We start from the raw sequence: 24,457 nt of genomic DNA, 5'->3' as shown, positions 1-24,457 counted from the left end.
GGTGGCTGCGGGAGGCGTCGCTGCCCCTGGCCCCAGGCAGTGGCGGCAGCCTCCTGTCATCCAGAGTAGTTCCAGGAGCCCGCACTCCTGGGAGGAATCCAGCACAGCCTCACAGCCCTCCTGGGCGTGCGAGCCCCCAGATCTGCGTGTCGGATGACAAGAGGCTGCCGCTGCTGGCAAATTTTGCTTTCAAGACTTTGAGGTACAGTTTCTGAAAAATCTCTGCACCTGTCTCCTTGAAATGTGGCAGGCTTCATGCCCTCAGAAGGGGCTACTGTCCCTGCAATTTGCATCTGAATCAGGCAACAAATGACAAAGTTGTAGGCATTTTCATGATTCCTCATTATAGCCTATGGGTGAAACATTGAAATGAGTTGAAACAGCGAAACAGTTTCAACAAAATGAAATGGGATAGTGTCTTGAAATGGAATGAAACGACAAAACAAAACACTGTCCCTTCGAAATGGATGTTGAAACAAAACAATAGTGTTTTGCACAGCCCTACAGGATAGTACTGTATTTACAAGTACTAACCTGAGACAGAGCTAATTAGTTTCCTGTGGCCTAATAGGGCTGCACATGTAGACTTTGAGACTCTACTGCAGAGCTAATAAGGCAGCTCTGCAGTAAACATCTCTTATAGATGTACCCTATATCTCCAGCAGTAATTCCATCTAAAGATTGTCCAGGATAGAGTGGCATTTCAGGTGGCGAAAAGGGAGCTGCCATGCCCAGAAAAATTTTAAGAAGAATTTGTAACTTTGGAAACTTTGCAGTGTAGATTTAATCGTAGGTTCTAAGGTTTCTTTAAAAATATTATTTAATCCATTAAAAAGTAAGAAAAATCCATAAGCAAGATAAACAACTCTGGATAGAACAGCTAGTGATTATACTACTTATTACATTCAAATTCAATAAAGATCATATAAAATTTACCTTTCCAGCATAGTGCTGGATGCCAAAACACAGCTCCACTCCTTTGGGTCTCCAAAAGTATTTGTATCTTAAATTATCTTCAAATTTATCTAGCCATTGCAAAAGATAACATTGTTAATAATGAACCGAAGTATTTTAAAGAGAAATCTCTACCCTGTTAGGGGCAGCTTTATTGACCCAAAATATCAGAATCAAGATAAAATACTCTTGTAAGTTAATTGCATTGCCCATCAGTGACATCAGCCTTGGTCTTGCCTGTTTGTCACTTTCATTTTGTTCTTTCTTCCAAGCTGCTACTTACGATTGGAGCAGCATTCCCATACCAGCCCATTAAAACATATCCTTCAAATTTCTTAAGAGTACTTCTATTGCCATGCCTATATGAAACTATCAAATGAGAGTGGCTAGCAAGCACCTGTCAAGTCTCTTCATTTATTTGTTTGTTACAATTGGGCACCTGGAAGAGGCAAAGAGTCCCAGCTTGCTTTCACCAGCCCTAGATCACTCTGCTTTCAAGACATCAGTAAAAAAACTAATCAGTCAGAAGCAAGGGGGTTGCCTGTGAAAGTATAAGCTCAATATTTAATACAGGCTGATTTATAAGACTCGCAGGCAGGTTCCCAGCTTCAGTATATGACAGAAGGTTGGAATGAAATCATATCAGTCATCTTGGACTTAAATTCAAGTTTGAACTCAGCTCTCCAGAAGTGAAAATGTTATGTATACATCTGGAGAGCTTAACAGCTGCCATTTTAAATAGCAAAATTCTCCTTTCTGATTCACACCATACTTATCTGTTATAAATCCAACATTCAGCACATTGACAGGAATGGGAATTCTGGCTTGCACGTCAAAGGGGAGCATTCAGCATTAGGATGATATTTTAACAGCATGTAATATGCTTCATGTTTTAAAAATGAAGTTAACTTTTATTACAATGTTCATAAAACATGCATCAAAGTAAAGAAATATACAGCCAGATGGCACAATGTAAGTAACACACTTTCTGTTTATGATGAGGTAATCTGTAGTGAGACAGTGTTGTCTAATAGGGTAAGTATGAGACTGGGGCAGGAAGACCTGGATGCTTTTCTCACTACTGCTGCTAACTTACTGTCTAGCCTTAGACATGTCACTCTTCTGTGCTGCTGCTGCTGCTTCTCTGTCTATTACATGGGGATAAAAATACTCAAAATGCCAACCTCCAGGGACATCATGAGGATAACTTATTTGAAGGTTTTAGAAAGTAGTAAGCTCTACATTGAGAGCTACAAACAGCTGCGCCAGGGTCCAGAGCCCAGTCACCAGCTCTGTGCTGGGAGCGGGGGAGAGACCGGGGTTGCACTGCCTCAGACCCCTCCCCCGCCGCCCACTCAGATGCGCAGGTGCATGCGCCGGTATGGAGCTGATGCTGGGGCTCCAGAGCCCAGCGCAGCTGTTTGGAGCCTCCCAGCTTCAGCTGGCCCGGCTCTGGGTAGCTGCTGCCAGCCACAGAGCCCGGGCTGTGGGGCAAAGGGCAGCAGGGCTGGGGGGCAGGGACTTTGGGTGGGGGGCAAGGGGCACATGCAGGGCATTCTGCCATGTACCCTCTGCCCTCATTTTGTTTTTCTGGCATGCTGGCACTCCGGCACCTTCCAACGTAGGCATTGTGGTGTTTTTCGGCACTCTGGCCAAAAAACATTGCCTACCCCTGGTCTATACCATAGGCTGGATTGGGCCTACAGACCAGCTCCACATACCAGATCCAGGGTACGGGACCTGTCTAGTGCAGGCACTGCATACAGCACTCCCTGGACTGGTCCCATGTGCCACATGCAGTGTGTGTCCTGGATTGGCTCCACGTACCAGCCCTGGCCCCATGCACCAGAATTTACACATGCTAGCCCAGGCCCTGTGTGTTGCATGCAAGGCCAAACCAGTGCAGACTGGATGCAGCAGGTGAGTCCACTCTGAGACTCACCGGCAGCACCATGGGATGGATGATAGGGCTCTATGGTCTATATCTTTTACTATATCTATTTTAAACTATAAGATAACATTAGCAGTATAAAACACCTGGGAAGCTAGAAAAACATACTGGGTAGTGAATGATGCAATATAAAGATAGCAGATAGACATTTAATATTCCAAGAAAAATGCCACAGGGATATCAATCATTCTTTAAGTTTTCTTGAGTGCTCATACCAACTAAAGTCAGATCTGTTGCCTGGGGAAATCGACTTTCTTCATCAAGTAGTGACAGCAGTCCCATTGGTTTTTGGAGGAACATATCTAAAAGTGGGCGATTGTCTTCATATACCACTGTAGTTGCATCAATCCCCTCATTCTGATATTCCATCTACAAAGTTGTAAACAGTGTTAATACCAAACTAATTATTATCTGGTCACTTTTGGCACAAAGCTTCTCTTACATCTTTAAGCCCCAACAATATTTAGCTACCTACAACGCTCATGGTAAAAACGTGGAAGTAAAATCTTAATATGGTCTTTTTTTGGCCACAGTGCATTAAATATGTGGGCATGTGTATTTTACAAAATACTCCTGATTCATTCTACAAGTCATTGTTGCTGAATTAAATCATTCCCTTTATAAAGTTAAATTACCTGTTCAAGTGCAAAGATGTGTTGATTGAAATAAAACTGGATTTGTTCATTGGCAATGTTTATGCACAGTTGTTCAAAGGAATTTCTTGTGAAGTTCTCAAATCCAAAGATATCTAGTATCCCAACATTCATTCCACTGTCAGCATTGCTATATGGAAAAGGTACACAAAATCCATCAAGGAGAAAGAAAAAACAGGAAAAATCAAAATAAACTTGACAATAAAATAGTGACATAACAAGCTGGTTCTGTGCCCTCCTTGGTGGTGACAGCCAGGGTGGTGGCAGCTGTGGTTGCAGCAGCCAGGCTGGTCACAGCTGGGGTGGCCAGGCAGCTGTAACTGCTGCTCTTGTGCCTCCTATGAGGGGACACTTGGGGCTGGCATCCCAGTTGTACACCTCTAGTTATAGTACTGCAATAAAGATCAGATACCACAAATAATTTAATCAAAGGAAGAGAGACAGAACTTGTTCACAGTCATTACCAGAGTTTTCAACCCTAAGACTCTTGCATTTCATGAGTTTTGTCATGATGTGAAGAAGAAGAGAGATGCTACTACTCAGAAGCACCTCCTCTGCCATTAATAAAATAGGAACTGTGATTCCTTTATTTCCCCTTACGTTAGCCCCACCAAACATAGAGAAGTGGATTCAGACTACAATCTGAATCCTCAGCTATGCTGATTTCATGTTCAGTGCAAATAAGAGAAGTTGGAGGAAAGACAGTTCTCAGATACCTTCCCACTCATCCCATTTTGGCATCACCAGAGAAGAAAACAGCACCAGCATAACTTAGAGTTGCCTAAAGGCTGCTCTATTATACCAGCACAAGCTGTCCCATAAAGACTGCTTCACAGGCAGCCCATCCAGACCTCCCTGTCCTCCAACATACTCTCTCACATGGTGGGGTAAGGTTTGCAGGCAAGAGAGCCAACTATACCAGCTTTATATCACCTTGAAGTTTCTTTTAGGCCTCAACATACCTCGCTGCTCTTGAAAAGTGCAAAGCATATGAAACAGGATATGAGAATGTGGCACAGTGTAATCATCTCCATAACATCTATTAGCACTTAAGTTTTCATAATTAAATGTCCTTATAATTGATTTTAGCAGCTTGAATTGGAATATAAAATTGATCCATTAAGTTGTTATAATCATTTGATATTTGTATTTATCACTACTTTAATACTACTTGAGAACTGGAAGGCCCACATAAACTATACTTAAATGTTTATTGCACCCAACCTATTCTAATTAGTTATTTACAGGCCTCTGGTAGAATTTTCTTGCTTATCCCGTATCTAGTACCTTTTCAAAGACTTGCATGGGATTTTAACTAAGCAGTTTTCATTGAGCACATCTACATGTGCTTTTGATGTAGCATCAGTTTACCCATGAGTAAATTAAATGGGTACACACACCTACACATGCAGGGAAGTGGGAGCAGTGGCCCTGCAATAGGCCCCTGCCACCACCACAGGAAGCTCCAGGCACTGGCTGCAGCTGCTAGCAGCCAGCAGCCCTCTTCAAAAGCCAGCCCTGCTCTCTGCTCTCTGACCAGCCACTGCCCTGACCAGGAGCAGTGTGTCCAGTGCAGCAACAGCATGTGGCAGCACTCTCCTCACCATGGCGGCACCAGCCCCTGCCCCTGCCCCGGGCAGCGATGACCAGTGCCCCATGCTCCTGCTGGCTGCTGCGCTGGCCCTACTGGCCCGCTGTGCCGATTACCACCTGGTCCACAGCCTTTTCACCCCTCCTGGCTCCCCCACATGCAGCAATTGCCTGCCTGCCTGCCATGCTCCATCCCAGGGCCACCACTGGGCACCTGCCACCTCCAACCCATCTGCCTGGATGGACCCTGGCAGGGATGCTGATGATGGGCTCCAAGATGCCACCACCAGGGCCACAATCACCCTCCTACCACCAGGGCCACAATTACCCTCCTGGGCCTCCAGCCCCATTGCCTCTGGGCCTGCCGGGACAGTCAGGACTGGTGGTGGCATGTCATCCAGCACCCCTGGGATGATAAGCAGTGGCTAGAGACCTTCAGGATGACCCGGGCCACCTTCCAGGAACTCCTGGAGCAGCTCCAGCCCCACCTGGAGTGGCAGCATACCAACATGAGGCCACCCCTCTTTGCAGACATCCACTTGGCCCTCACTCTGCTCAAGCTGGCCATGCCTGCCAGTCTGCAGTATGTCAGTCACCTGTTTGGAGTGGGCAAGGCCACCACTGGGGAGACTGTTCTGGAGGTGTGCGGGGCCATCCAGGACATACTGGGGGACACTGTGCTCCGCGTGCATAACCCCCTAGTGGGGGGTGGCGGAGTTCCGTGCCCTGGGATTCCCCCAGTGCATCAGGGCCCTGGATGGGACCCACATCCCCATCACTTGCCTGCCTTGCTACCTACCAGAGACCACCCCTACTACAGATGGAGGAGCTTTCACTCCATGGTGCTCCAGGCCATCAAGGACCATTGAGGTGCCTTCCCACATACGAGTGCTGGTTGGGCAGGCAGTGCCTATGATGCCTGCATCTTCCTGAACTCTGGCCTGCCAAGCCTGGTGGAGGGTGGGCACTTCACAGCAGGTATGCTGGACGTGCAGCTGGGCACTGTGGTGGTCCTGCCCCTACTCACTGGGGACTCCACCTACCCACTCCTGCTCTGGCTCATGCAGCCCTACCCAGCCATCTGGACCCCCGCCAGGCCCACTGCAACTATTGTCTGGGCCAGATCCATGCCCTGGTAGAATGCACTTTCAGCTACCTTATGGGACACTGGCACACACTCACTGCCCGCCTCGAGTTCACTGAGGACAACCTCCTCCAGGTCATCCTTGCAGCCTGCATGCTGCATAACTTCCATGAGGCCTGGTGGGGGAGCTCTTCCATGAGGCCTAGGCAGAGGAGACGTGGTGCACAGAGGACACCTGACAGCAGGAGCATCACCTATGTTGGCAACGCCGGCGCGGGGGCCCCCCCCCCCCCCCCCGCTCCAAAGCCCCAGGAGAGCCATGGACTTGCTAGCAGGGGCCAGGGCACCAGATGCAGGAGGCACTGGTCAACCACTTCCTCCAACACTGCTGGCTCTAGACCACATGATTGCCACCCACAGGCCCCCCCACCACCTCCAAGCACCATGCTTACTGCAGGCAGATCTCAGAAAACACATTTTATTCTCTTCACATCAACCAGAGCCCAGCTCCCCCACTAACAAACAAAGCCCCCTTCTCTCCCCAACAAACAGAGCCCCTCCATTACCCACCCCACCCACCAACACTAAAAAACCTTCTTCCCCATGAAAACTGTGTGTGTCCTTTGTGTGCTGTCCTAGAGTAGGGGGCTGTGGGGTGGGGGCAACTAGAGGGCAGAGCCCAGGGACAGGCAGCCAGCACCCTGGCTTCTGGCCACTCCCCCATGGGTGCACACACTGTGGTGAGTGCAGCAGGCGGGGGGCTTGTCCATGGTGATGGCAGCTGGTGCTCCCCTGGTGCTAGTGGTTTCCTTTCCAGCAAGCAGTGTCCAGGGTTAGCAGGGTTGGCATATGGTCCTGACCCTGCTGCAGGCAGCTCTGGCTCTGCACCCACGTGGAGCCAGGGTAGTTGGTGGGGTTAGGCCAAGGCAGGGTGGCTGGGTGGCACTGGACCAGGGGTAGGGGCCAGGCCAGGGTCTCTTGGCTGCTGAAAGCAGTGCAGGACCTCCTCCCAGGCCCAGGTGGGGGTTTGCTGCTGGGTGGTGCATGGCTGCCAGGGAGCAGGTGGGGCTAGGGTTGGGATGTCCAGCATTTGGCAGTCATTGTCTGTGGCCTGCACTGCCAGGAGCTATGCCTGGAACTCCTGGTCTGCCCAGTCCTGTGCTGGTCCTGCGCCTCTTCGTGGGTGGTATCCTCCACTTGCCACCTGTCCTGGCAGGCCACGTCCTCTGCCTGCCAGACCCAAGTATCCCCCAGCCGGTCTTCTGATGCCATGGCCAAGCAGTCCAGGAGGAGGGTCCTGTCTAGAGTTATCCTCTGGCAGAGCCAAAGTATCTGCAGGACCCCGGCTGTGTGTGGCAATGACCCTGAGGCCACATCCCAGCTGCCAAGGGTGGCCTGTCCCCTGCATGCAGCTTCAGGTCCTATAGAGGCATGAGAAAGAAGCTGTTTGTGTGTGTTTGCAACATTTCAGAGATAAGATGCCCTGTACCAGGGCCATGCAGTGCCCAGCCTCAGATCAGGCATCAGGCATGCACAGGAGATCAGGGGCCATGGTAAGTCAGCCTGGCAGGCCTGGGCCCAGGCAGCTGCTGGCTGAGCTCCCCATCTCCTCTTGCTCCCCTGGGGCCAGTGGGCTGCTGGGTGCTGGCTGCGGGCAGCCTCCCTCACCCACCTCTTCCCAGGGTAGGATAGGCTAGGCTCCTGGCAGCACTTCCTGACACCAGACCCTGCTACCACCCCCCACAGGCCATCCACTCTGCTGCTCTGCCACCCATGATGCCCAAGCTCAGGGGGCATGGGGCTCCAGGGTGACTGGGACGAGGAGCTGCCTGTGCCCCAACCCTCCGCACAGGGTTCTTCTCCAGGGAGGTGCCTCAGGGCCAGACCCAACCCAAGCCACCACTGCACCTTGAGCATGCCCCTGCTGTGCATGCCTCAGGCAGTTCATGAGGAGCTGTTTGTGTGGACTCGGGTGCCCAACCCTCTATGCCTTGCTGCTGATGATGCCCGTGTTGCCTCAGGTACACCTACACATGTGGTACAGAACCCTGAGCTATGATGGTGCAAGGGGCAAGTCTGAGCTGCCCTGCAACCTCTGCTGCTGCCTGGAGGCCTACCTGTGGCTGTGCATCCCTGGCCCCCATAGCTGAGGAGAGCATCACCACCAGCATTTACGTGTTCCTCAGTGTGTGAGAGGCCTGTGCCCACCTAGCTGCGGGGGCATGGGCTGCTCAATAAAGTTTGGTACTGTCTCCCACCTCCCTGCATGCTGTGATGGGGGAACATGGTGCCAGGGGAGTGCAGTCTGGCCAGGTAGGGAGGAGGGGCAGGGGAAAGGGCTGGGAGCAGGGGTAGGGGTGGGGAAGGCCCTTCCCTCAGAGCAGGGCTTACCACGTGGCCAGGGCTGGCATATCCGGCAGCTCCACGTGATCATAGCTGTCGGTGATGGCATGTAGCTCTGGGCTGTGTCTTCAGACGTCGGGGCACGGGAGGCAGGCACCTGGCCAGGGGCCCCCCCAGGAAGGAGCTGGCACTGTTTGTGGTGTTATTGCTGGCCATGCCTCATGGTTGGGCCTGCAGAGCTGTTGGAGCAGGTGCCGGTCCGGGCTCCCCAAGCTGCGGGTGGAGGGTGCAGCAGGGGAGCTCAGTGGGATGGACTGTTGGACACCCAAGGGGTGCCAGGCCAGGGTGGGGGCTCAGACAGGCTGCCCATGCTACTATAGACAAAATAGCTGTGGCCTGGGTTCTGGGGCATGGAGATGTCCATTGGTTGCTGCATAAAGGGCATGGACTTATGGGTACTCCCCGACTGATGACTGTGCCCACAAGGCCTTGAAATTTATGCAATACTTCTGTGCTGACTGGTCATGCCCACACTCCCGCATCTGGTCTGACAGCTGCATAGATACTTGCACCTCTGCCTTGCCTGACAGCGTCACAAGATTATCAGTCTCCTGCAGCAGCCTGAAGTATCCTGTAGGCCTGGCCAGCATGGATCTGGCAGCTGCACAGCAGTGTGGTGCCAGACAGTGGTGCTGGGGTGCAGGCAGGCTAGGGCAGCTGGCCTGTGGCCTGCCCAGGAGGACACAGGGGCCTGAAGGGGCCTCAGGCTCCCTGCTGGTGTGCCTCAGGGCTCTGAGTACCTGCAGGCTTTTAAAGGTCTGAGGCAGGGGCGGCGCCAGGCCGGGGGCAGGGCCTGCCATAGAGGCAGCCCAGCCCTGGGGCAGGGGAGGCTCCCAGCCTGGAGCCTTGGGGCTAATCTCAGGCCAGCTCCCTAATGTCAGGGCTGACCCAGGAGCAAGCTTGCTCCTGGGTCATGTCTACACACGTGTAACTGCGCAGTAACTAATCACGTATAAATTTGCTACCTGGATTTGTAGGTAGCAAATTTACTTATGATTATGTGTTTTTACTGGGAAGTAAGCATGAACATGTATGAACATGTTTACTGTGCAGTAAACTATGCTACTGCACAGTTAAGCATTTCATGTAGACACACCCATTGACTTCAGTAACTAAATCCCGCTCAGCTCTTTGAAAATGTTGGGGTTAATGTCCCAGAAATGGAATTCCGGATCACAGCATGACAGCCATTTTAAGGTCTTTACCAAAATAAACACAGCATTCTCCTGAAAAATCAGACTTATAAAAATGGACGATCACATCAAATACACACAGAGTAAATGCTTATGATTAAGTGATGTGTAACTTGCCATATGTTTTTATCTGGCTGTAGCAATGTATTAATACGATTTACTATCCAGCTGAAGAGTCGCCCGTAAAGTGCTTTAGACATGGCATCTCTCACGTCAGCTGCTTTGTCCACAGTGTTTGTTCGGACAATAGTCTCTCCTCGTGTTACAACACAGTGAGAAGTTAGAGCTTCTTGAAGTTCTTCTGACCCAATACTTAGCAGTGCAGCAGCTGAAAGATAAGAGAAACAAGAAATATGGATATAACCAGAGTGTAAAAATTGCCAGCATTGCCTATCTGGCACAGTGAGTGAGAGACTCTTTCTAACATAATCCACATTAATAGAACTATAATGTTAAAAAAAATTATATTTACCATTATCTAAGGCTTCTGGGTTTGGAACTTCACTTTTATCAGTCTGGTGTTGGGAAGAAATGGCAGCAAACTCAATATTTCCAGTATTTAGGATCCCAGCCAGAATTCTGTACACTGAATGCACTTCCTACAAATAACAGCGAGAACTACCTCAAAGAGAGACAGTTAGTTACTTTGGCCCCCAAATTTAGTGAATTTAGAAATGCATGTAGAGGAGGGTGTTAAATAGTTCATTCTGAGTTTCTTAGTTGGCCAACTCAGTATTTACTCAGTTATGTTTCAGCAAACTCCCACTGAAATGGAAAACAAGACTGTGAAACTGGAGCATGAATGGGACTGAATGGTTCATTTTGGTCAGGCCATTTTTGGCACAAAGGTCATCTTGAACACATGTTCATTTGTAGTGCTACAAGTACCTCAGCACTTTGAAGTGCTACACAAATTAAAGCTCTATGGAAACACATACATATTCAGTGCCCGCAGGGTGGAGAACTACAATGTTGCCCCAAAAATGTGCTTTCCAGCCAGGGGGCACCAGGAGGCTATGCCTTCACTTCTTTAGCCCCCACAGGAATCTGTCAATGAGTCCAATAACTGACACTTGCCCTGTCCCATGCTGGGAAGGGGGACAGAACAGGCTGTCAGCCTCCCACAGAAGGCAGCATGCATCTTAGTGATTGGGGCATCCAGGCTGTGGACAGAAATTACACAAAAAACAATAGAAGTGATCAGAAATCAGTTCAAATCTGTATTGTGTTCTGTGCACAGAAGTTTAGTGTACATAAACTGCTTTCAAAATGGCTGAAACCGGTTTAAGATAAACCTGAATGGATGCAGGATCAGACTTAACTGATTTATGTTATATTGGTTTACTGAACTTCTGTCCCAGATCCCCTTCTGATAGAAGTTAACTCTCAGTCCCCCAGCATTCTAGCATGCTTTGCACCTCCCCTGCAAACCCTCCCTTGCAGGATGGGTGGGCTAGCCTTGGCCCAAGCTCTCTACTCCAGCTGAGCAGGGAGACATGCTCTAGCACCCCCTGGCTCCTGGTCTGCACCACTGCAGGCATGTGGCTGCATTTCCGAAATCAGAAGTGAATGTCTGTTCACTTGCTTATCAGTTCAATCTGTGCAGTTTAGACTAATCTGCAAAGATTGAATCAATTCAGCCTTGGGCTTTTGACTGTCTATACTTAGCCTCAAAGGGCTGCCTAAAAGCTCACTACCCACTGTCTTGTCAGCAGCAGTGGCAGGCTTCTCTTCTGCCGTAGCCGCAGAGGAAGCAACTGCCCCTTTTGTAACAACAGTCCTATTTAGACAAATGTCAGTCCTTGCACGCACAACATTGGACATGTTCTTTAAAAATATGGTCAATAATGATTTGGCGAAGAAGATCATGTTTCATTTCTCACCTCGTCAGTAAACCCTATGATCCTAAAGCAATGTTGAATTGCTTCAAATTGTCGTCTGTATGAGTCTTTAGTAATAATATCTTGCATTACTCTTCCAGTTTCATTATCAATGTATCTAAATAAAATGGAATAATAGAAGTGCCATATTAGCAACCCCCTAGTGACTTTGATAAGATTGCATCAGTAACTGAAAAGACAATATATTTAAATATTTTTAACCAAATAAATATTGTAGTACTAAATAAATGTCTTTTAACCAAGTAGATACTGTAATGCTAAATAAAAAGAGTTTACATTTTTTTCTTTGCTGTAACTTTTGTTTCTTTAGCATAAATTATGACATTATCCCAACACTAGTTTTCCAATAAAGAAAATGAGATTAGTAACTCAAGTTTAATGAGCAAGATTCAGCCCTGAAGAAAAACGGTATGGGTCCATTGACTTTAATGGAGCTGCACCTGTATAACTGCAGCTAAATTTGGCTTGTTATATCAGATACTCAAAGGCTACAAACAGACACCTCATTTCTCCTGAGAAAAAGCCTTTTTTTTGTGATCCTAAAAGCCCACTGTCCCACCTTTCTTTGTGAAGTGTGGGAGATAAAATGTGTTAACTACTTTTTCCCCAGGACAACTGTGGCTTATTCAAGTTAATTGCTGTTCATTCTAGGAGCAATCTATGTGTCTAAAGGGCTGTGCTGCTCTTCTTTTTTTCCCCAGGTTTTGACTTAGATCAAGCAGAATCATCTCAAATGTAACATCTGTTTTTAGCCATAAAACAATACATTTTGAGTCGCTCCTGCATTTTACAGTAAAGTTACATATTCATAACAGTCCATTTCTGGAGCCAGATAAAGCCTGAAAGAAGGATGGAAAATCTACATAATAATGAGATTTTCTTTTCCTTCTTTTTTTAAATGGTTCAAATCTTCAGACAAATACAAATAATGTAATTCCCTATTGTCCATCCTCTTCTATACTTGGGCAGATTAAGAAAGATCCTTAAGGGATAGAGAAGGATTAAGAGAGATTATAAAGCATCACACTGGAAGTGAGAGCTGATCAATAGCTAATTACAAGCAGCATTTAAAAAAAATTAGTGATAATTACCTAGGAGGTTTTTTTTCAGGAAGTCTATACTCAGAAAGTTTCTTCTGATGAAAAAGGCCAGCATATATGTAATAAAATATATGGAAGTTTTTCTCTCCTCTGGAAAAAAGTGTATTATAATAAAGTATACAAGTATATCTGCATCCATACATTTGTCTCAGCCAGTACCTCATCAAGTTAAGGGCAGAAGGCCTTAAACCAATGCTCACTGAAGTCAATGGCAAAGGTACCACTGATTTTAATGGCACAGTATCAGAGCAAGAAGCAGCAAAAGCCAAAGAGACCTTCTACTATATTTGTGGAACACACAAAACCCAACCAACCGCATAGTGCCAATTAATCCAAGATCAAGCTCTTCTCCATCCTTTTTAAATTGCTGACGGCTGAGCAGAGAGGTATAATGGCACGTCTACTGTCCAGAGAAAAGAGGCTATGGGAGAAAAATATACTGTACAGAATATCCTCTACTGAACAATGGAGTGGTATTGATCTTCAGTCAAGAATAACCCAGCTAACTGTTCCAGCCCTAATATAAGTGATGTAGTTAGTACTAGTGAGTTAGAATAGAATTCCAATGAATAGTGTTTAAAAAATTAAAAAATGTTGTGGGAAAAGATAACTACAATGGATATGAAAGGGCATAACATTATTACACCTACACAGCCTGTTTTATGACCCTGGATTTTTCAAGTAGATATTCAGAAATTTTTGCCCCCATTACGGCTCCTGTTGGCGTGAACATCATTTCCAGGTATTTTCCAAAACGACTTGAGTTATCATTGATTGCAGTGCAGGCATTTCCAAATGCTTCAACCAGAGGGTTCACTTGAAGAATCTTCTCACGCAGAGCACGGTTATTGGCCTTGACAGAATACCCACATAAGAGAAGAAAAGATACAAAAGAATGTATCTGCTTACTCATGGAAACTTCCAGCTTCTGAAATATGGCATGCATTATCACGTCACAGAATAAACTATTGGCAAATATGGGTTGATCTTTCTGCTTAAGTATAATATATTGAAGAGGAAAAGAGAGTCTCCAGCAGGTGTGAAGATATGAGATCTTTTCTCGCTGCAATATTTTTGTCTGTAGAGGCTTCATAAATTTTAATTAGAAAAACCACACTGTAGACACTAAATTACAAGTAGAATAGATTTATTCTTGATCATGCAAGGATTTACAAATGTGTTAGACTCTTTAATTTTTCTCATTGTCTTGACTTTGGTATGGAATTTAATATGAGCACAAATGCCCGCCTAACCAGATTCATTCTGAGTTTTTTTTCTTTACCATATGAAAAAAGAATAATGGAAATATTATTATTAGTAGCAGCAGTAGTAATATGAGTATTAGTATTAGTGTTTAGATTCATAGCTTGCTTGGTCATAAGTACTGTAAATAACTGGAGATACTTGTCATCAAGGGCTTGTTCAATGAGCTTTAGTTAATGTGCCCCTGTTGCCATTTTGAAGCACAGGGACACTGATACACAAGATACTGCGAATACTTTAATTAGACCAGCTGTTGGAGATGCTCTAATTAAAGCACCCTCACCTCTGGAGCACATGTAAAAATGCCCAATCTTATTTCCACTGAAGTCAGTGGCAATGTTTTGACTAACATAAACACAGACTCAAAGGCCCTAAATCTACACTCACTTATGCATGTGAATACTTTTACTGATTTCATTGGAATAAGTCACATATATAGAATAAAACAGATAGGTAGGACTCTACAGGGTAGGAACCTAAAAACAGCTTTTTTATATTAATGATTATTAATTAGATCATGTAGCTTCCAGTATAAAATATGAGATCCCAATAGAGTGCCAAGTTCACACTCTATACAGCTTAAAAAATGAAATATTTCAATGCTTTTAATAAGCTAAAAAGGCACTGGACCTTTTTTTCCCTGCAAAGAAAGTTTAAAATAGATTATTCATTGTGCTACACGGCTTAGTGTAAATATACCTTTCCCAGGAAGGTCAAATGCTGGACAATCAGATGGGCACTTTCAGTCTTTCCAGCACCACTTTCTCCACTGATGATAATGCACTGATACACAAAACAAAACTGTAAATGCACAGCTCACCATATAGCTGATAAGTTAAAAGTTTCACTACTGCTCTATGGGTTATTTAATATAATATGAAGACTGCATAACACCTCCAGAGTCAACTCTCTCCTCAGTGAATATCAAAAAGAGTGTCAGTTTGTTTGTTTCTTTATGCTTTAGATTCATAAAATGGGCACCATCATCATCGTTTCTGGGTGCATGTGCATGTCAAAGAGAAAATAACATTCTTAAGAGCTCATTATCATGACGCACAATTAACATGACACATGGATTCTCACAATGGGAAATACATCTGTATCTAATATACAATCTAAAACCTGATCCCACTCTAAGAAAAAAAAATGATAGGGCTTGCTACCATGAACAGTGCTAATCACTGAGCTAATGCAGCAGTATCCTGGGTTTATAAAAAGTCAAAAGGTAACTTTTTGGGGAGAAGACTGGTAGAGGAGATCAACAGTTCTCCTGCATTACCTGTCTGTACTAAAAAACACATAGCAGATTGTCTCAGCTGCCCCTGTGCATCCCAAATTTAAAGATTAACTGGAAGCCTCTGGCTCTGCTATGTCCTCCTCTCAGATATGATACTTGTTTGGGGCAGATAGTGCATAGGTGCTCTATGAAGGCTCACATCCTAATAAATAAGCCATGTTATTTATATTTCCTGGATTTTCAATAGAATTTTCACCATTTTCAAGTGTTCTACAGCAATGTTTTTCTTTGAAATGAGATATTGTCAAACATGCACTATACTTACTTACATAGAGTTTATACGTGCTGACACAAAACAGACACACAAATGTATGTGTTCTATGTTCCTAAGTACCATATGTACTTGAATATAAGATGGCCCTGAATATAAGATGACCACCCAATAATTAGGTTCTATCTATGGAAAGTGTATAAATTTGTTATAATTTTTCAGGTAAAGAATCTAATTATTGGAGGTGTGCCTTGAATTTGTTCCCCTTCTACTGCTACAGCAGGGCAAATGAATCTGAAGGATCAAATGCCCCCTTCCCTTCTACATCTTCCTAGCCTTCTCCCCCTGCAGTCCCTTCTCTCCATCCTTACTGTCAGACCCTGCTCTTCCTGAGCCCATGGAAGTATGGAGCAAATTTGAAAATACTGACCTTGAAATAAAGATAATTCATCACATAGGCAAATTACTACATGTACTCATAGGCTTAGTTTATCTAGAATTGATGCATTTTATCTATTTTGAAACTACTATAAGTTTTAGCACAGGTACTCCATAAACACTCTTTTAAGAAGCACTTGTGTACCTACTTATATATAGTACAAACAGTCTGTGTCTACACGAGACATTGACTGTGCAGTTGTTACTGCACAGTCATCTAGTACTTGCATACACAAGTACTATTTTACTGTATAGTAACCGGCATTACACAGTAGCATCGTTGAACGAATTTTCTCGCTACACAATAGGTCATTAATACTGCACAGCAGCGTCACATCACACTTCATGCCACATGACACTACTGCACAGTAGTAATGAGTAGGGGTGTGTGAAGTGGTCCCCTATTTGATTCGGATTTGGATTCAGTCTGAATCAGGGACAGTGATTCGATTCGTTGATTCGGATCACTGTTCCTGATTCGATTCGGCCAAATCCGAACCTGAAGATTTGATGCTGATTCGGACATAAACACAGCTTTAAATGTTTTTTCTACATACCTTGAGGTAGCAGGCATGGCTTGTGAATGTTACGATGCTGGGGCACATGGAGAGTCCGACAGGAGTGCAGTGGGGCCCTCCATGTGCTCGGCGGCGATCCCAGAAGTGGACCAGAAGTACCTTTGGTCCACTTCCGGGTCTGCCAGGGAGTGCATGGGGGCCCCCCCTGCAACCTCCCCAGCTTGGCGATTGGCCACAGGGGCACCCCAGGTGCCCCTCAGACCCAGGAGGCACCAGCTGCTGAGCTGGGGAGGTACGGGGGCGCGGGGCCCTGGGTGCTTCCCGGTGAACCTGGAAGTGGACTGGAAGTGCTTCTGGTCCACTTCTGGGTCTGTTGCCAAGCATGCTGGGAGGCCCCCCGCACTCCTGTGGGACACTCCATGCACCCCAGCATCACAGAATTCAAGAGCTACCTGCTACCTGGCCCAACTGCTGCAGAGCCACTGAGATGATTGACCACCTCCTCTGCTTCTGCACCTATGCCAAAGAGGTATGGAAAAGGGTTAAGCAGCTCTGCGAAGTGGTGACCAGCATTAGCTGACTAAACAGAGAAGCGGTGCTATATGGGCACCTCACCAAACACCAGGAGAACTCGGCTCCCCATTTCAACCAGTTTGGGTCCTGCATCAAGAGCACCCTGTGGAAGGCCAGGAACCTCCTGCTGTACAGGCACATGGACATAGAGGTAGTAGGCTGTATGAAAACGGCTCTGAGCAAACTCCAGACCTACTACCAGAAATCGTTAGTGGAGGATGGAGGAGACGTGGCCAAAGCCACCTGGCACAGAGACATGTAGCACAGGATCATCCAACTCCTCCCAAGCAGAGAAGGGGTGGTGACAGAGAGGAAGAGGAAGGGACAAGTGGAACTGAGGATAGCAACAGTGACAGCAGCAGCAAGTCCTCCAGTGGGAGCTAGAGTGACAGCGACATAGAGGGCAGATGAACTGAGTATGTGACCCCGTAAGCAGGATAGGCATGAAAGGGAAGTGTTGCTTGGTCTGAGGGACCAGGGTTTGTTTGTGTGTGTTGCATGTGATATTGTAATGGGTTTGGGCGGCCAATGGGCCTTTGTACGGGTTCGCAGGTGTAGTTTATTGTAATGGGTCAAGGTTTTCTCTGTGGAGTGATACTAGGAGTGTAGTTATATATAACCTTACATATATATATATATATAGACATATATTTTTACAAAAAACCCCCAACAAAACAAAACAAAAAACACCATGCATCTGTGTCCAAGAAGGTAGTTTGTCTGAACCACTTTGCAGGAGAACTGCTCTTCTGCCATGGTTCAGTACCTGCCGAGGTGCAGTGGCTTTAAGCCCAGTTTATGGAAATGGGAGTCTCCTCCCTTGCTTGCTCCGAAAGCCTTATGGCTAAAGGCAAGCAAAACTCAAGGGCATCTGAACCCCAAGCCTCCAGGCTTGGGCCTGCAAGTAGGATGCCCGCCAAGGGTTTTGGAACATCTGAAGCCCCAGGTGTGGGCGGAGGATGTTTGCCTGTAGTAGGGCCACTTATGGTTCTGGACTCTTGGATTTGGAATTAGTTTTGACTAATTTGGCCTTGGATACAAATTAAATAAAAAAACAAAAACAAAAACAAAAACACCACTATGTATTTGGGTCCAAGAAGGCAGTTTTCCTTAAGCCTCCTGGGGATAACTGTTCTTCTGGCATGGTTTAGTACCCGCTAAGATGTTGGGGCTTAATGCCAATTTTATGGAAATGGGAAGCTTCCCCCTAGCTTGTTCCTGTGGCCATATGGCTGAGGGGAGGTAAAACTTGGAGGCATCCAATCCCAAAGCCTCTGGGCTGGGGCCTGGATTTAGGATGCCCGCCAAAAGACTTTGGAAATATCTGAAGCCCCTGGTGGAGGTGGAGGATGTTTGCTGGTTGTAGGGTCACTTATGGTTCTGGACGACTCATGGATTTGGACTTGATTTAGTTGATATGGCTTGGAACCTGAAAAAATTCTTTAAAAAAAAAAAAAGGCAGGAATAAGTGTGCTGTAGAGAAAGCCTTGTGGCACACATGGGTCTATGAGGCGGCAGCAGGGGCCAAGCTTAATGTGAGCAAAAACTCCAGTCTGACCATGGGCGAGCTCGGGGACCTAGAGTCCCTGGGGGTCTTGGTTCCCTGCGAGGGGGTCAAGATCCTTGGGGTGGATTTCGATCCTGAGCTGAGTGGAAGGAAGGCCTGGGAGAAGAAGGAGGCCAAGGTTAAGCAAAGGTTGGGTCTGCGGTATGTGTGCCGCCTCTCCATGGTGGGGTGCATGGCACTCATGAAGGCAGTGTTGCTACCAGTACTTCTGTATACTGCATTGGTCTCCCCTCCCCCCACACTCCCAAGTGTGTCACCCATAGAATTCAAAGAGCCATGTGCATTTTCTTCTGGGGATCCAGAATGGAGAAGGTGGCAAGAAAGACCCTAAACAAAAAGAAATGGGCTGGGGGGTGCCAGACATCCACTTGTTCCTACGGGCCCAGTACATGAGCCAGATCTGCAAGCTGGCAACTGGGCCAGCAACCAAAACAGCCTGTCTTGTCAAGTATTTTACAGTCACCTCCTGAGACCATGAGGGCTGTACGCTCCAGCCAAAGGGAGACCATGCACCATGAAATACCCCTGGTTCTACAGGGTGCTGAACAAGTTCTGGAGCAAGTATGCACTACAGAAGGAAAGCCCAGAGACCGTGTTAAACCACAGGAAGATACAGAAGGCAGTCAGAGATAGAGATAGGCTATCGATCATGGAGCTACTCCTTGATGATGACTGCCAGGCCATCTGGGATTGGATCTTCCACAAGGACCTACATAAAGACCACAGAGACCTGGACTGGCTCATAGCTCACTGTGCACACCCAGTGAAGGTGTGGAGGCACAGAGTGAGGTGAGAGTAGATCCAGCTGCCCCAGGGAAATTTGCTGAGGTGAGAATGAGACCACTGACCGCCTCCTGTGGCTCTGCCCCTATGCCAAGGGAGTGTGGGAAAAGGTAAGCTGGCTCCTGGAAGAAGTGATAGGAGTCCGGCTGATGACAAGGGAGGTGGCACTGTACAGAACCTGACTAAACATCAGGAATCCCAGACAACCTGCTTTGGCCAGTTTGTGTCCTGCATCAGGAGCACCTTGTGGCAATGCAGGAACCTCCTATTGTACAGACACACTGAGGTCAAAGAAACAGACTGTGTTAAACTGTTTCTAAGTGAACTCCAGTCCTACTACCTGAAATCTGTGGGAAAGGATGGAGAAAACACAGACAACCACACCTGGAAAAGGGACATGTGGCACAGGTTGTTCAAAGACCACCAGGAAGAGGAAATGGAAAAGGAAACTGGATGGGACAGCAATGCAACTGGACCTGGAGACAGTGAGAAGGACAACAACAGGATCAGCAGCAGTGGAAGTGACAGGGATATCGACAGCAACAAGGACTCTGAATGAATTGAGACTGTAAACCCCAACTGGGGCTTGGACTAAGGCACTGTGGTTGGGTTAGGGAAGGGCAGCAGGTGGGTGTGTGGGGGCACAGGGGAGCGGGTGCATTTATTGTAACGGGTGCGTGGGTTTTTTAATGCGGTTTGAGGTATGTGATGGAAAGTTTATGACAGAGGATGTATAAATAACTATTTCTCTCTTTCTCAATATCTCCCTCTCTCTATCTATAACTCTCTCTCAATATCTCTCTCTCTTTCTCTACATATATATATATAGAGAGAGAGAGAGAGAGAGAGATCTATCTATAGCCAAAAAATACTGGTAGGTTCCTATCAGTATTTTTGTCCAACAGGGACCATATGTTTTTTAGTCATGGTTAGTGTTGGCTGCATTTAATCAACTTTATACTTGGTTTTCTTTACTGAGCACATGCCACTTTTGGCAGCAGTTTAATGATAGACAATGTATTTAATGAAGTTTCCTTGTTTGTGATTATAAGATGATGATCTTTTTTCCCCATGCTGATTGGAGGGGGGACACATTTCATCTTATATTTGAATAAATACAGTACATTATCTTTAATATATACAAAGCACCATTGGCATACATGCCTCCTTGTAAAAATACAAAGAGATAAACTCCTGCTCCAAGGCGCTTCCAGTGTAAGTTACAGAAATGAATGACAGAGGAAAAAAGGAAGTTTCAGTTCATGTCTTTTAATTTGTTTTATGAATTTACTGTGTGGTTTTAAAATATTTTCATTGCAAGGGGCTAAAAGTGGTAATAGCACTTTCATAGCTATGAATAGTAATAATTACACAGAATAACTGAGGTTTTTGAAAGTATCTGTAAAAATTGAGGCAGCAGTTCTTTTGCTGTAGAAAGAATAGCATATCTGACACCCTTTTGCTATTCCACAGACAGTAAAGCACAGGGTGTTCAGAGGAACATTGTGTAGCATATGGAATAATTACTACTACTGTGTACTGAATAGACTTCTGCATCCAGGAGTATACTTCAGACAATCCGCACTGCCATGCAGCACATGAACTGTTGATGTGTACAATGTGACAATCACACCTATTGTCATTTTTTAAAAATCCCATCCTGATTCAAGGAAGCTGAAAGTGTTTGATGGTGTTCTCAAGCTGTGATGCCCATTATGACTGACTTCATGTGACTGAACAAATCATATACAATGGATTATAAATTGAAAACTCAAGCCTGCAGCCTCAAGTCATGCATGCTTAAGTCCTATTGGCTTAACAGTTAATTTCGGTTGAGTACGGACCCAGGAAGAGAGTTTCTACAACACCACAGACTTCCACAGGCAAAAAATCCTGAGGCTGCTGAAAGGATAAAGTGAACAGGATGCATAAACTTTTGATTTTTACATAAAATATATGTTATGCCACAAGCAGAACCACATTGCCCACTGAAGAGAACTAAAGGCTTTGCTCTGGTGTTTTGGGAACAGCAAATAGAAAATTAGATGTGCTTGTAGCTAACGTGGCTACAAGTTGCCATCACAAGGCAAAACGGATCCAAAAGACAAATCAGCACTTAGACAGGTATGAAGCACTTGAAAAGGTTACGATTTACAATGTAGACCTTATGGCCTGATTTCAAATTCACACATATTGGTGTTTTACATCATCAAGATCCCTCTTTTCTACTACATAAATATATATGTCTTAGCAACACTTTTCAAACAGCATAGAATAAGTTATATAAATAAAAACCATATCTAGGGGACCTAAAGTCCCATGCACTTTCAAATGCTAAATAAATTGTGTACTCTTTCACCTTTTCTTTTTTTCTAAACTTTGTTAATTAATCCAATTTATCAAGCAACAAATTTAACATTCCAAAATATATCCAATCCCTCAGAATATACACAAAAACAGACATCTATCTTCCAACTGCACCACCACAGCCCAAAGTCACGTCCACAGAAATCCTCAGTGCCTCACTTTATCACCCCAGCATCTGTGCTGACAATGCTTGCCATGTTTCTGTCTATGTCAAATCCTTGTGTCCCTCCTTTTCCATATATCAATGCACTAACTACTTTCTCCCAGAACGCTGCATAATACAAATCCCATTATCTTCCATTTTCATCTTTTTCACATGCTGGATCCCATTTAGATTTTATCCTTGTCAACTATTTTCTAAAGTGTAGTTTTATTCTATGAATTCATTGAGTTGTTATAATGTTTTAAAAGATATATTTATCATGAATTATTGTGCAGCATACAGAAGAGTACATTGAGGATCATTTTAGAAATAAAATCATTATTATTCTCCAATATACATACATACATACATACATACATACATACATACATATGTATAGTACATCCTATGAAAAGGAATGCAAGATTCCAATCTTAAAACTATAATAAAAAGGAAACTGGTTTCTGCAGCACTATATTCTATTCTCATTAATATCATTGCCATATAATTGGATTTGTGTCCTCATTAAATTTATATTAGAACTATCCTTAATATATTTTACCATGAAAATGAGTGATCACAGAGTTAATGGTTTGTATTTTCTATGACTTATAGTCACAGGGATTGATTCTCCATTGCCTTGCACCCGATACTGTCTTTATACCTGTGGAAGTAAGGGCCAAGTAGGTGAAAAATGCTATCAAACTGACATGGTAGCATTTTACACATACCTCAGGTGCAAATCGTTACATCCAGTGCAAGTGGAATCAGGGAATAGGGTGAAAATCTTCAGCTGTTAGTAATTAGTGAAGCTCTATCAGCACTGATAGGCTGGGCTGATTAACACTAGCTCACTGTCTTTAAAGATGCACCACAACCTTTTCAGCATTCCCAATTCTAATTGCATTTGTGTTCTATTTTTCCTGCTGCAGGTAAAGTTTCCCAAGCAGAAAGTTTTCCCAAGACCAATCACTACTGATCCAGAATACTAAAAATATCTGAAGTAGCACAGCATCCTACTACCTTAAATGACCAATATTAAGTACACAAGTAAAAGAACAGATTCTTACCTGATCTTTACTGAAAGTAACCATGCCTTGATAAGCAGTGTCTGCAGATGCAAATATGTGGGGGGGATTTGATGAACGCTTCACACCATGGTAAAGCTTGGAGAACTAAACAAAAAAAAAATTGGTGAAAGTACAAAAAAGCCTGTGCAACATGCACATATCTAGTGGTTTGTGCTAGCCTAGGAAATGGAGACATAGGTTCAGTGCACTGCTCTGCCACTGAATTGACTTAAGGTCATAGCCACAGAGATATTTTGACATCTGACCTCAATGGGAATCTCTTTGAACCTCAGTTATTCAGTAGGGATAATAACACTTCCTGACCTCACAGGGATGATGTTGCCAGGTACTTGGATACTAACATGTTTATGTGACAGCCATCATATAATTAAACTGTATAGAAATGATCATAGATTAAAGAGAAAAAGTAATGTACTATATTGGGACAAAATCTAATTTAAAATATATTTGTATGGTTTTCAGTGAGCACAATTCCTAATCATAGCATGGGCCTCTCTTTTGTGTGTATCCTTTATTTCATTAACAACAGTTTATAAAAGGTACATTCTCTATACTGGAGTTCCTCTTACCTGTGGAGAATATATGCTGAGATTCTGGAATGGGTTTAAAGCTATTAAAATGTCTCCAACATAAGTATAAATTTGTAAGTCAGCATAGCGCTTCTGTAGTTGATGGATAATTGTATCCTAAGAAGATTATAAGAAGTTTGATAGTAAAGCAATACGTTTTTTGATAATAACATTCACTGTAAATATACTGTGAACACAGAATAATTGATTATCTTAAACATTGTCAGTTATGTCAAACACTGACCTCATAAAACCAAACCAATTTTTTCACAGTTTCATATCTCTAAAATAGTGCAACAAAACCAACTTAAAAGAAATATGCCTATTTTCCCGGCTGATGTTCAAGGCTAACCTTTAGATTTAACAAACACAGAAAATAATTTAAACTAATAAAATCAATTTGTCCATAGGACAAGAGGTGCTGATACTGCTTATATATCTACACAAAATAAAACTGCACATGTGACAGCAGATCTGAATTGTGTCACATAATTATTCCTTTCTGCCCAGACAATGAACAATCAATTTTATCACATGATTACATTGTTAGAAGAAAATGTAGAAGGCAGAAGCAAGCAAAACATAGGTTATAATCGTCAAGGGTGAGGAAGTGCTACCCAGATTGTACAGTACCTCATCCAGAACCTCTAGGTTCACCAGATCATCATCCAAAGAGTATTTGTCAGCTGCATCTACACGGTAAGGTCTTCTAGTATGTATTCGTTCATGCCTGCAAGTTTGTTAACATAAGATCAGTGTTATCAGTTGCTATTTTGAAAAAGGCAAATAGTAAGAGACAAGAATAATTC

The 24,457-nt window shown here is 44.8% G+C and overlaps 1 protein-coding gene across 1 annotated transcript in view; it reads right to left on the bottom strand.

Annotated features, from left to right (window-relative positions):
* MYO3B (myosin IIIB) overlaps positions 1-24,457 on the bottom strand; it is a 240,350-nt gene that overhangs the window by 72,776 nt on the left and 143,117 nt on the right. Inside the window, exons 10-21 of the mRNA XM_014520807.1 lie at positions 24,282-24,378; positions 23,649-23,765; positions 23,059-23,163; positions 14,792-14,875; positions 13,480-13,682; positions 12,821-12,919; positions 11,712-11,826; positions 10,301-10,427; positions 9,946-10,156; positions 3,541-3,688; positions 3,121-3,274; positions 937-1,025 (exon numbers count right to left, since the gene is read on the bottom strand). Of these exons, the coding sequence (XP_014376293.1) occupies positions 937-1,025; positions 3,121-3,274; positions 3,541-3,688; positions 9,946-10,156; positions 10,301-10,427; positions 11,712-11,826; positions 12,821-12,919; positions 13,480-13,682; positions 14,792-14,875; positions 23,059-23,163; positions 23,649-23,765; positions 24,282-24,378 (1,549 nt within the window). The remainder of the gene's footprint in view (positions 1-936; positions 1,026-3,120; positions 3,275-3,540; positions 3,689-9,945; positions 10,157-10,300; positions 10,428-11,711; positions 11,827-12,820; positions 12,920-13,479; positions 13,683-14,791; positions 14,876-23,058; positions 23,164-23,648; positions 23,766-24,281; positions 24,379-24,457) is intronic.

Source organism: Alligator sinensis, unplaced genomic scaffold (genome assembly GCF_000455745.1).
Source record: "Alligator sinensis unplaced genomic scaffold, ASM45574v1 scaffold143_1, whole genome shotgun sequence".
Taxonomy (NCBI): domain Eukaryota; kingdom Metazoa; phylum Chordata; order Crocodylia; family Alligatoridae; genus Alligator; species Alligator sinensis.
Note: the sequence above shows the minus strand (reverse complement) of the source record. Positions and strands in the feature narration are given on the sequence as shown.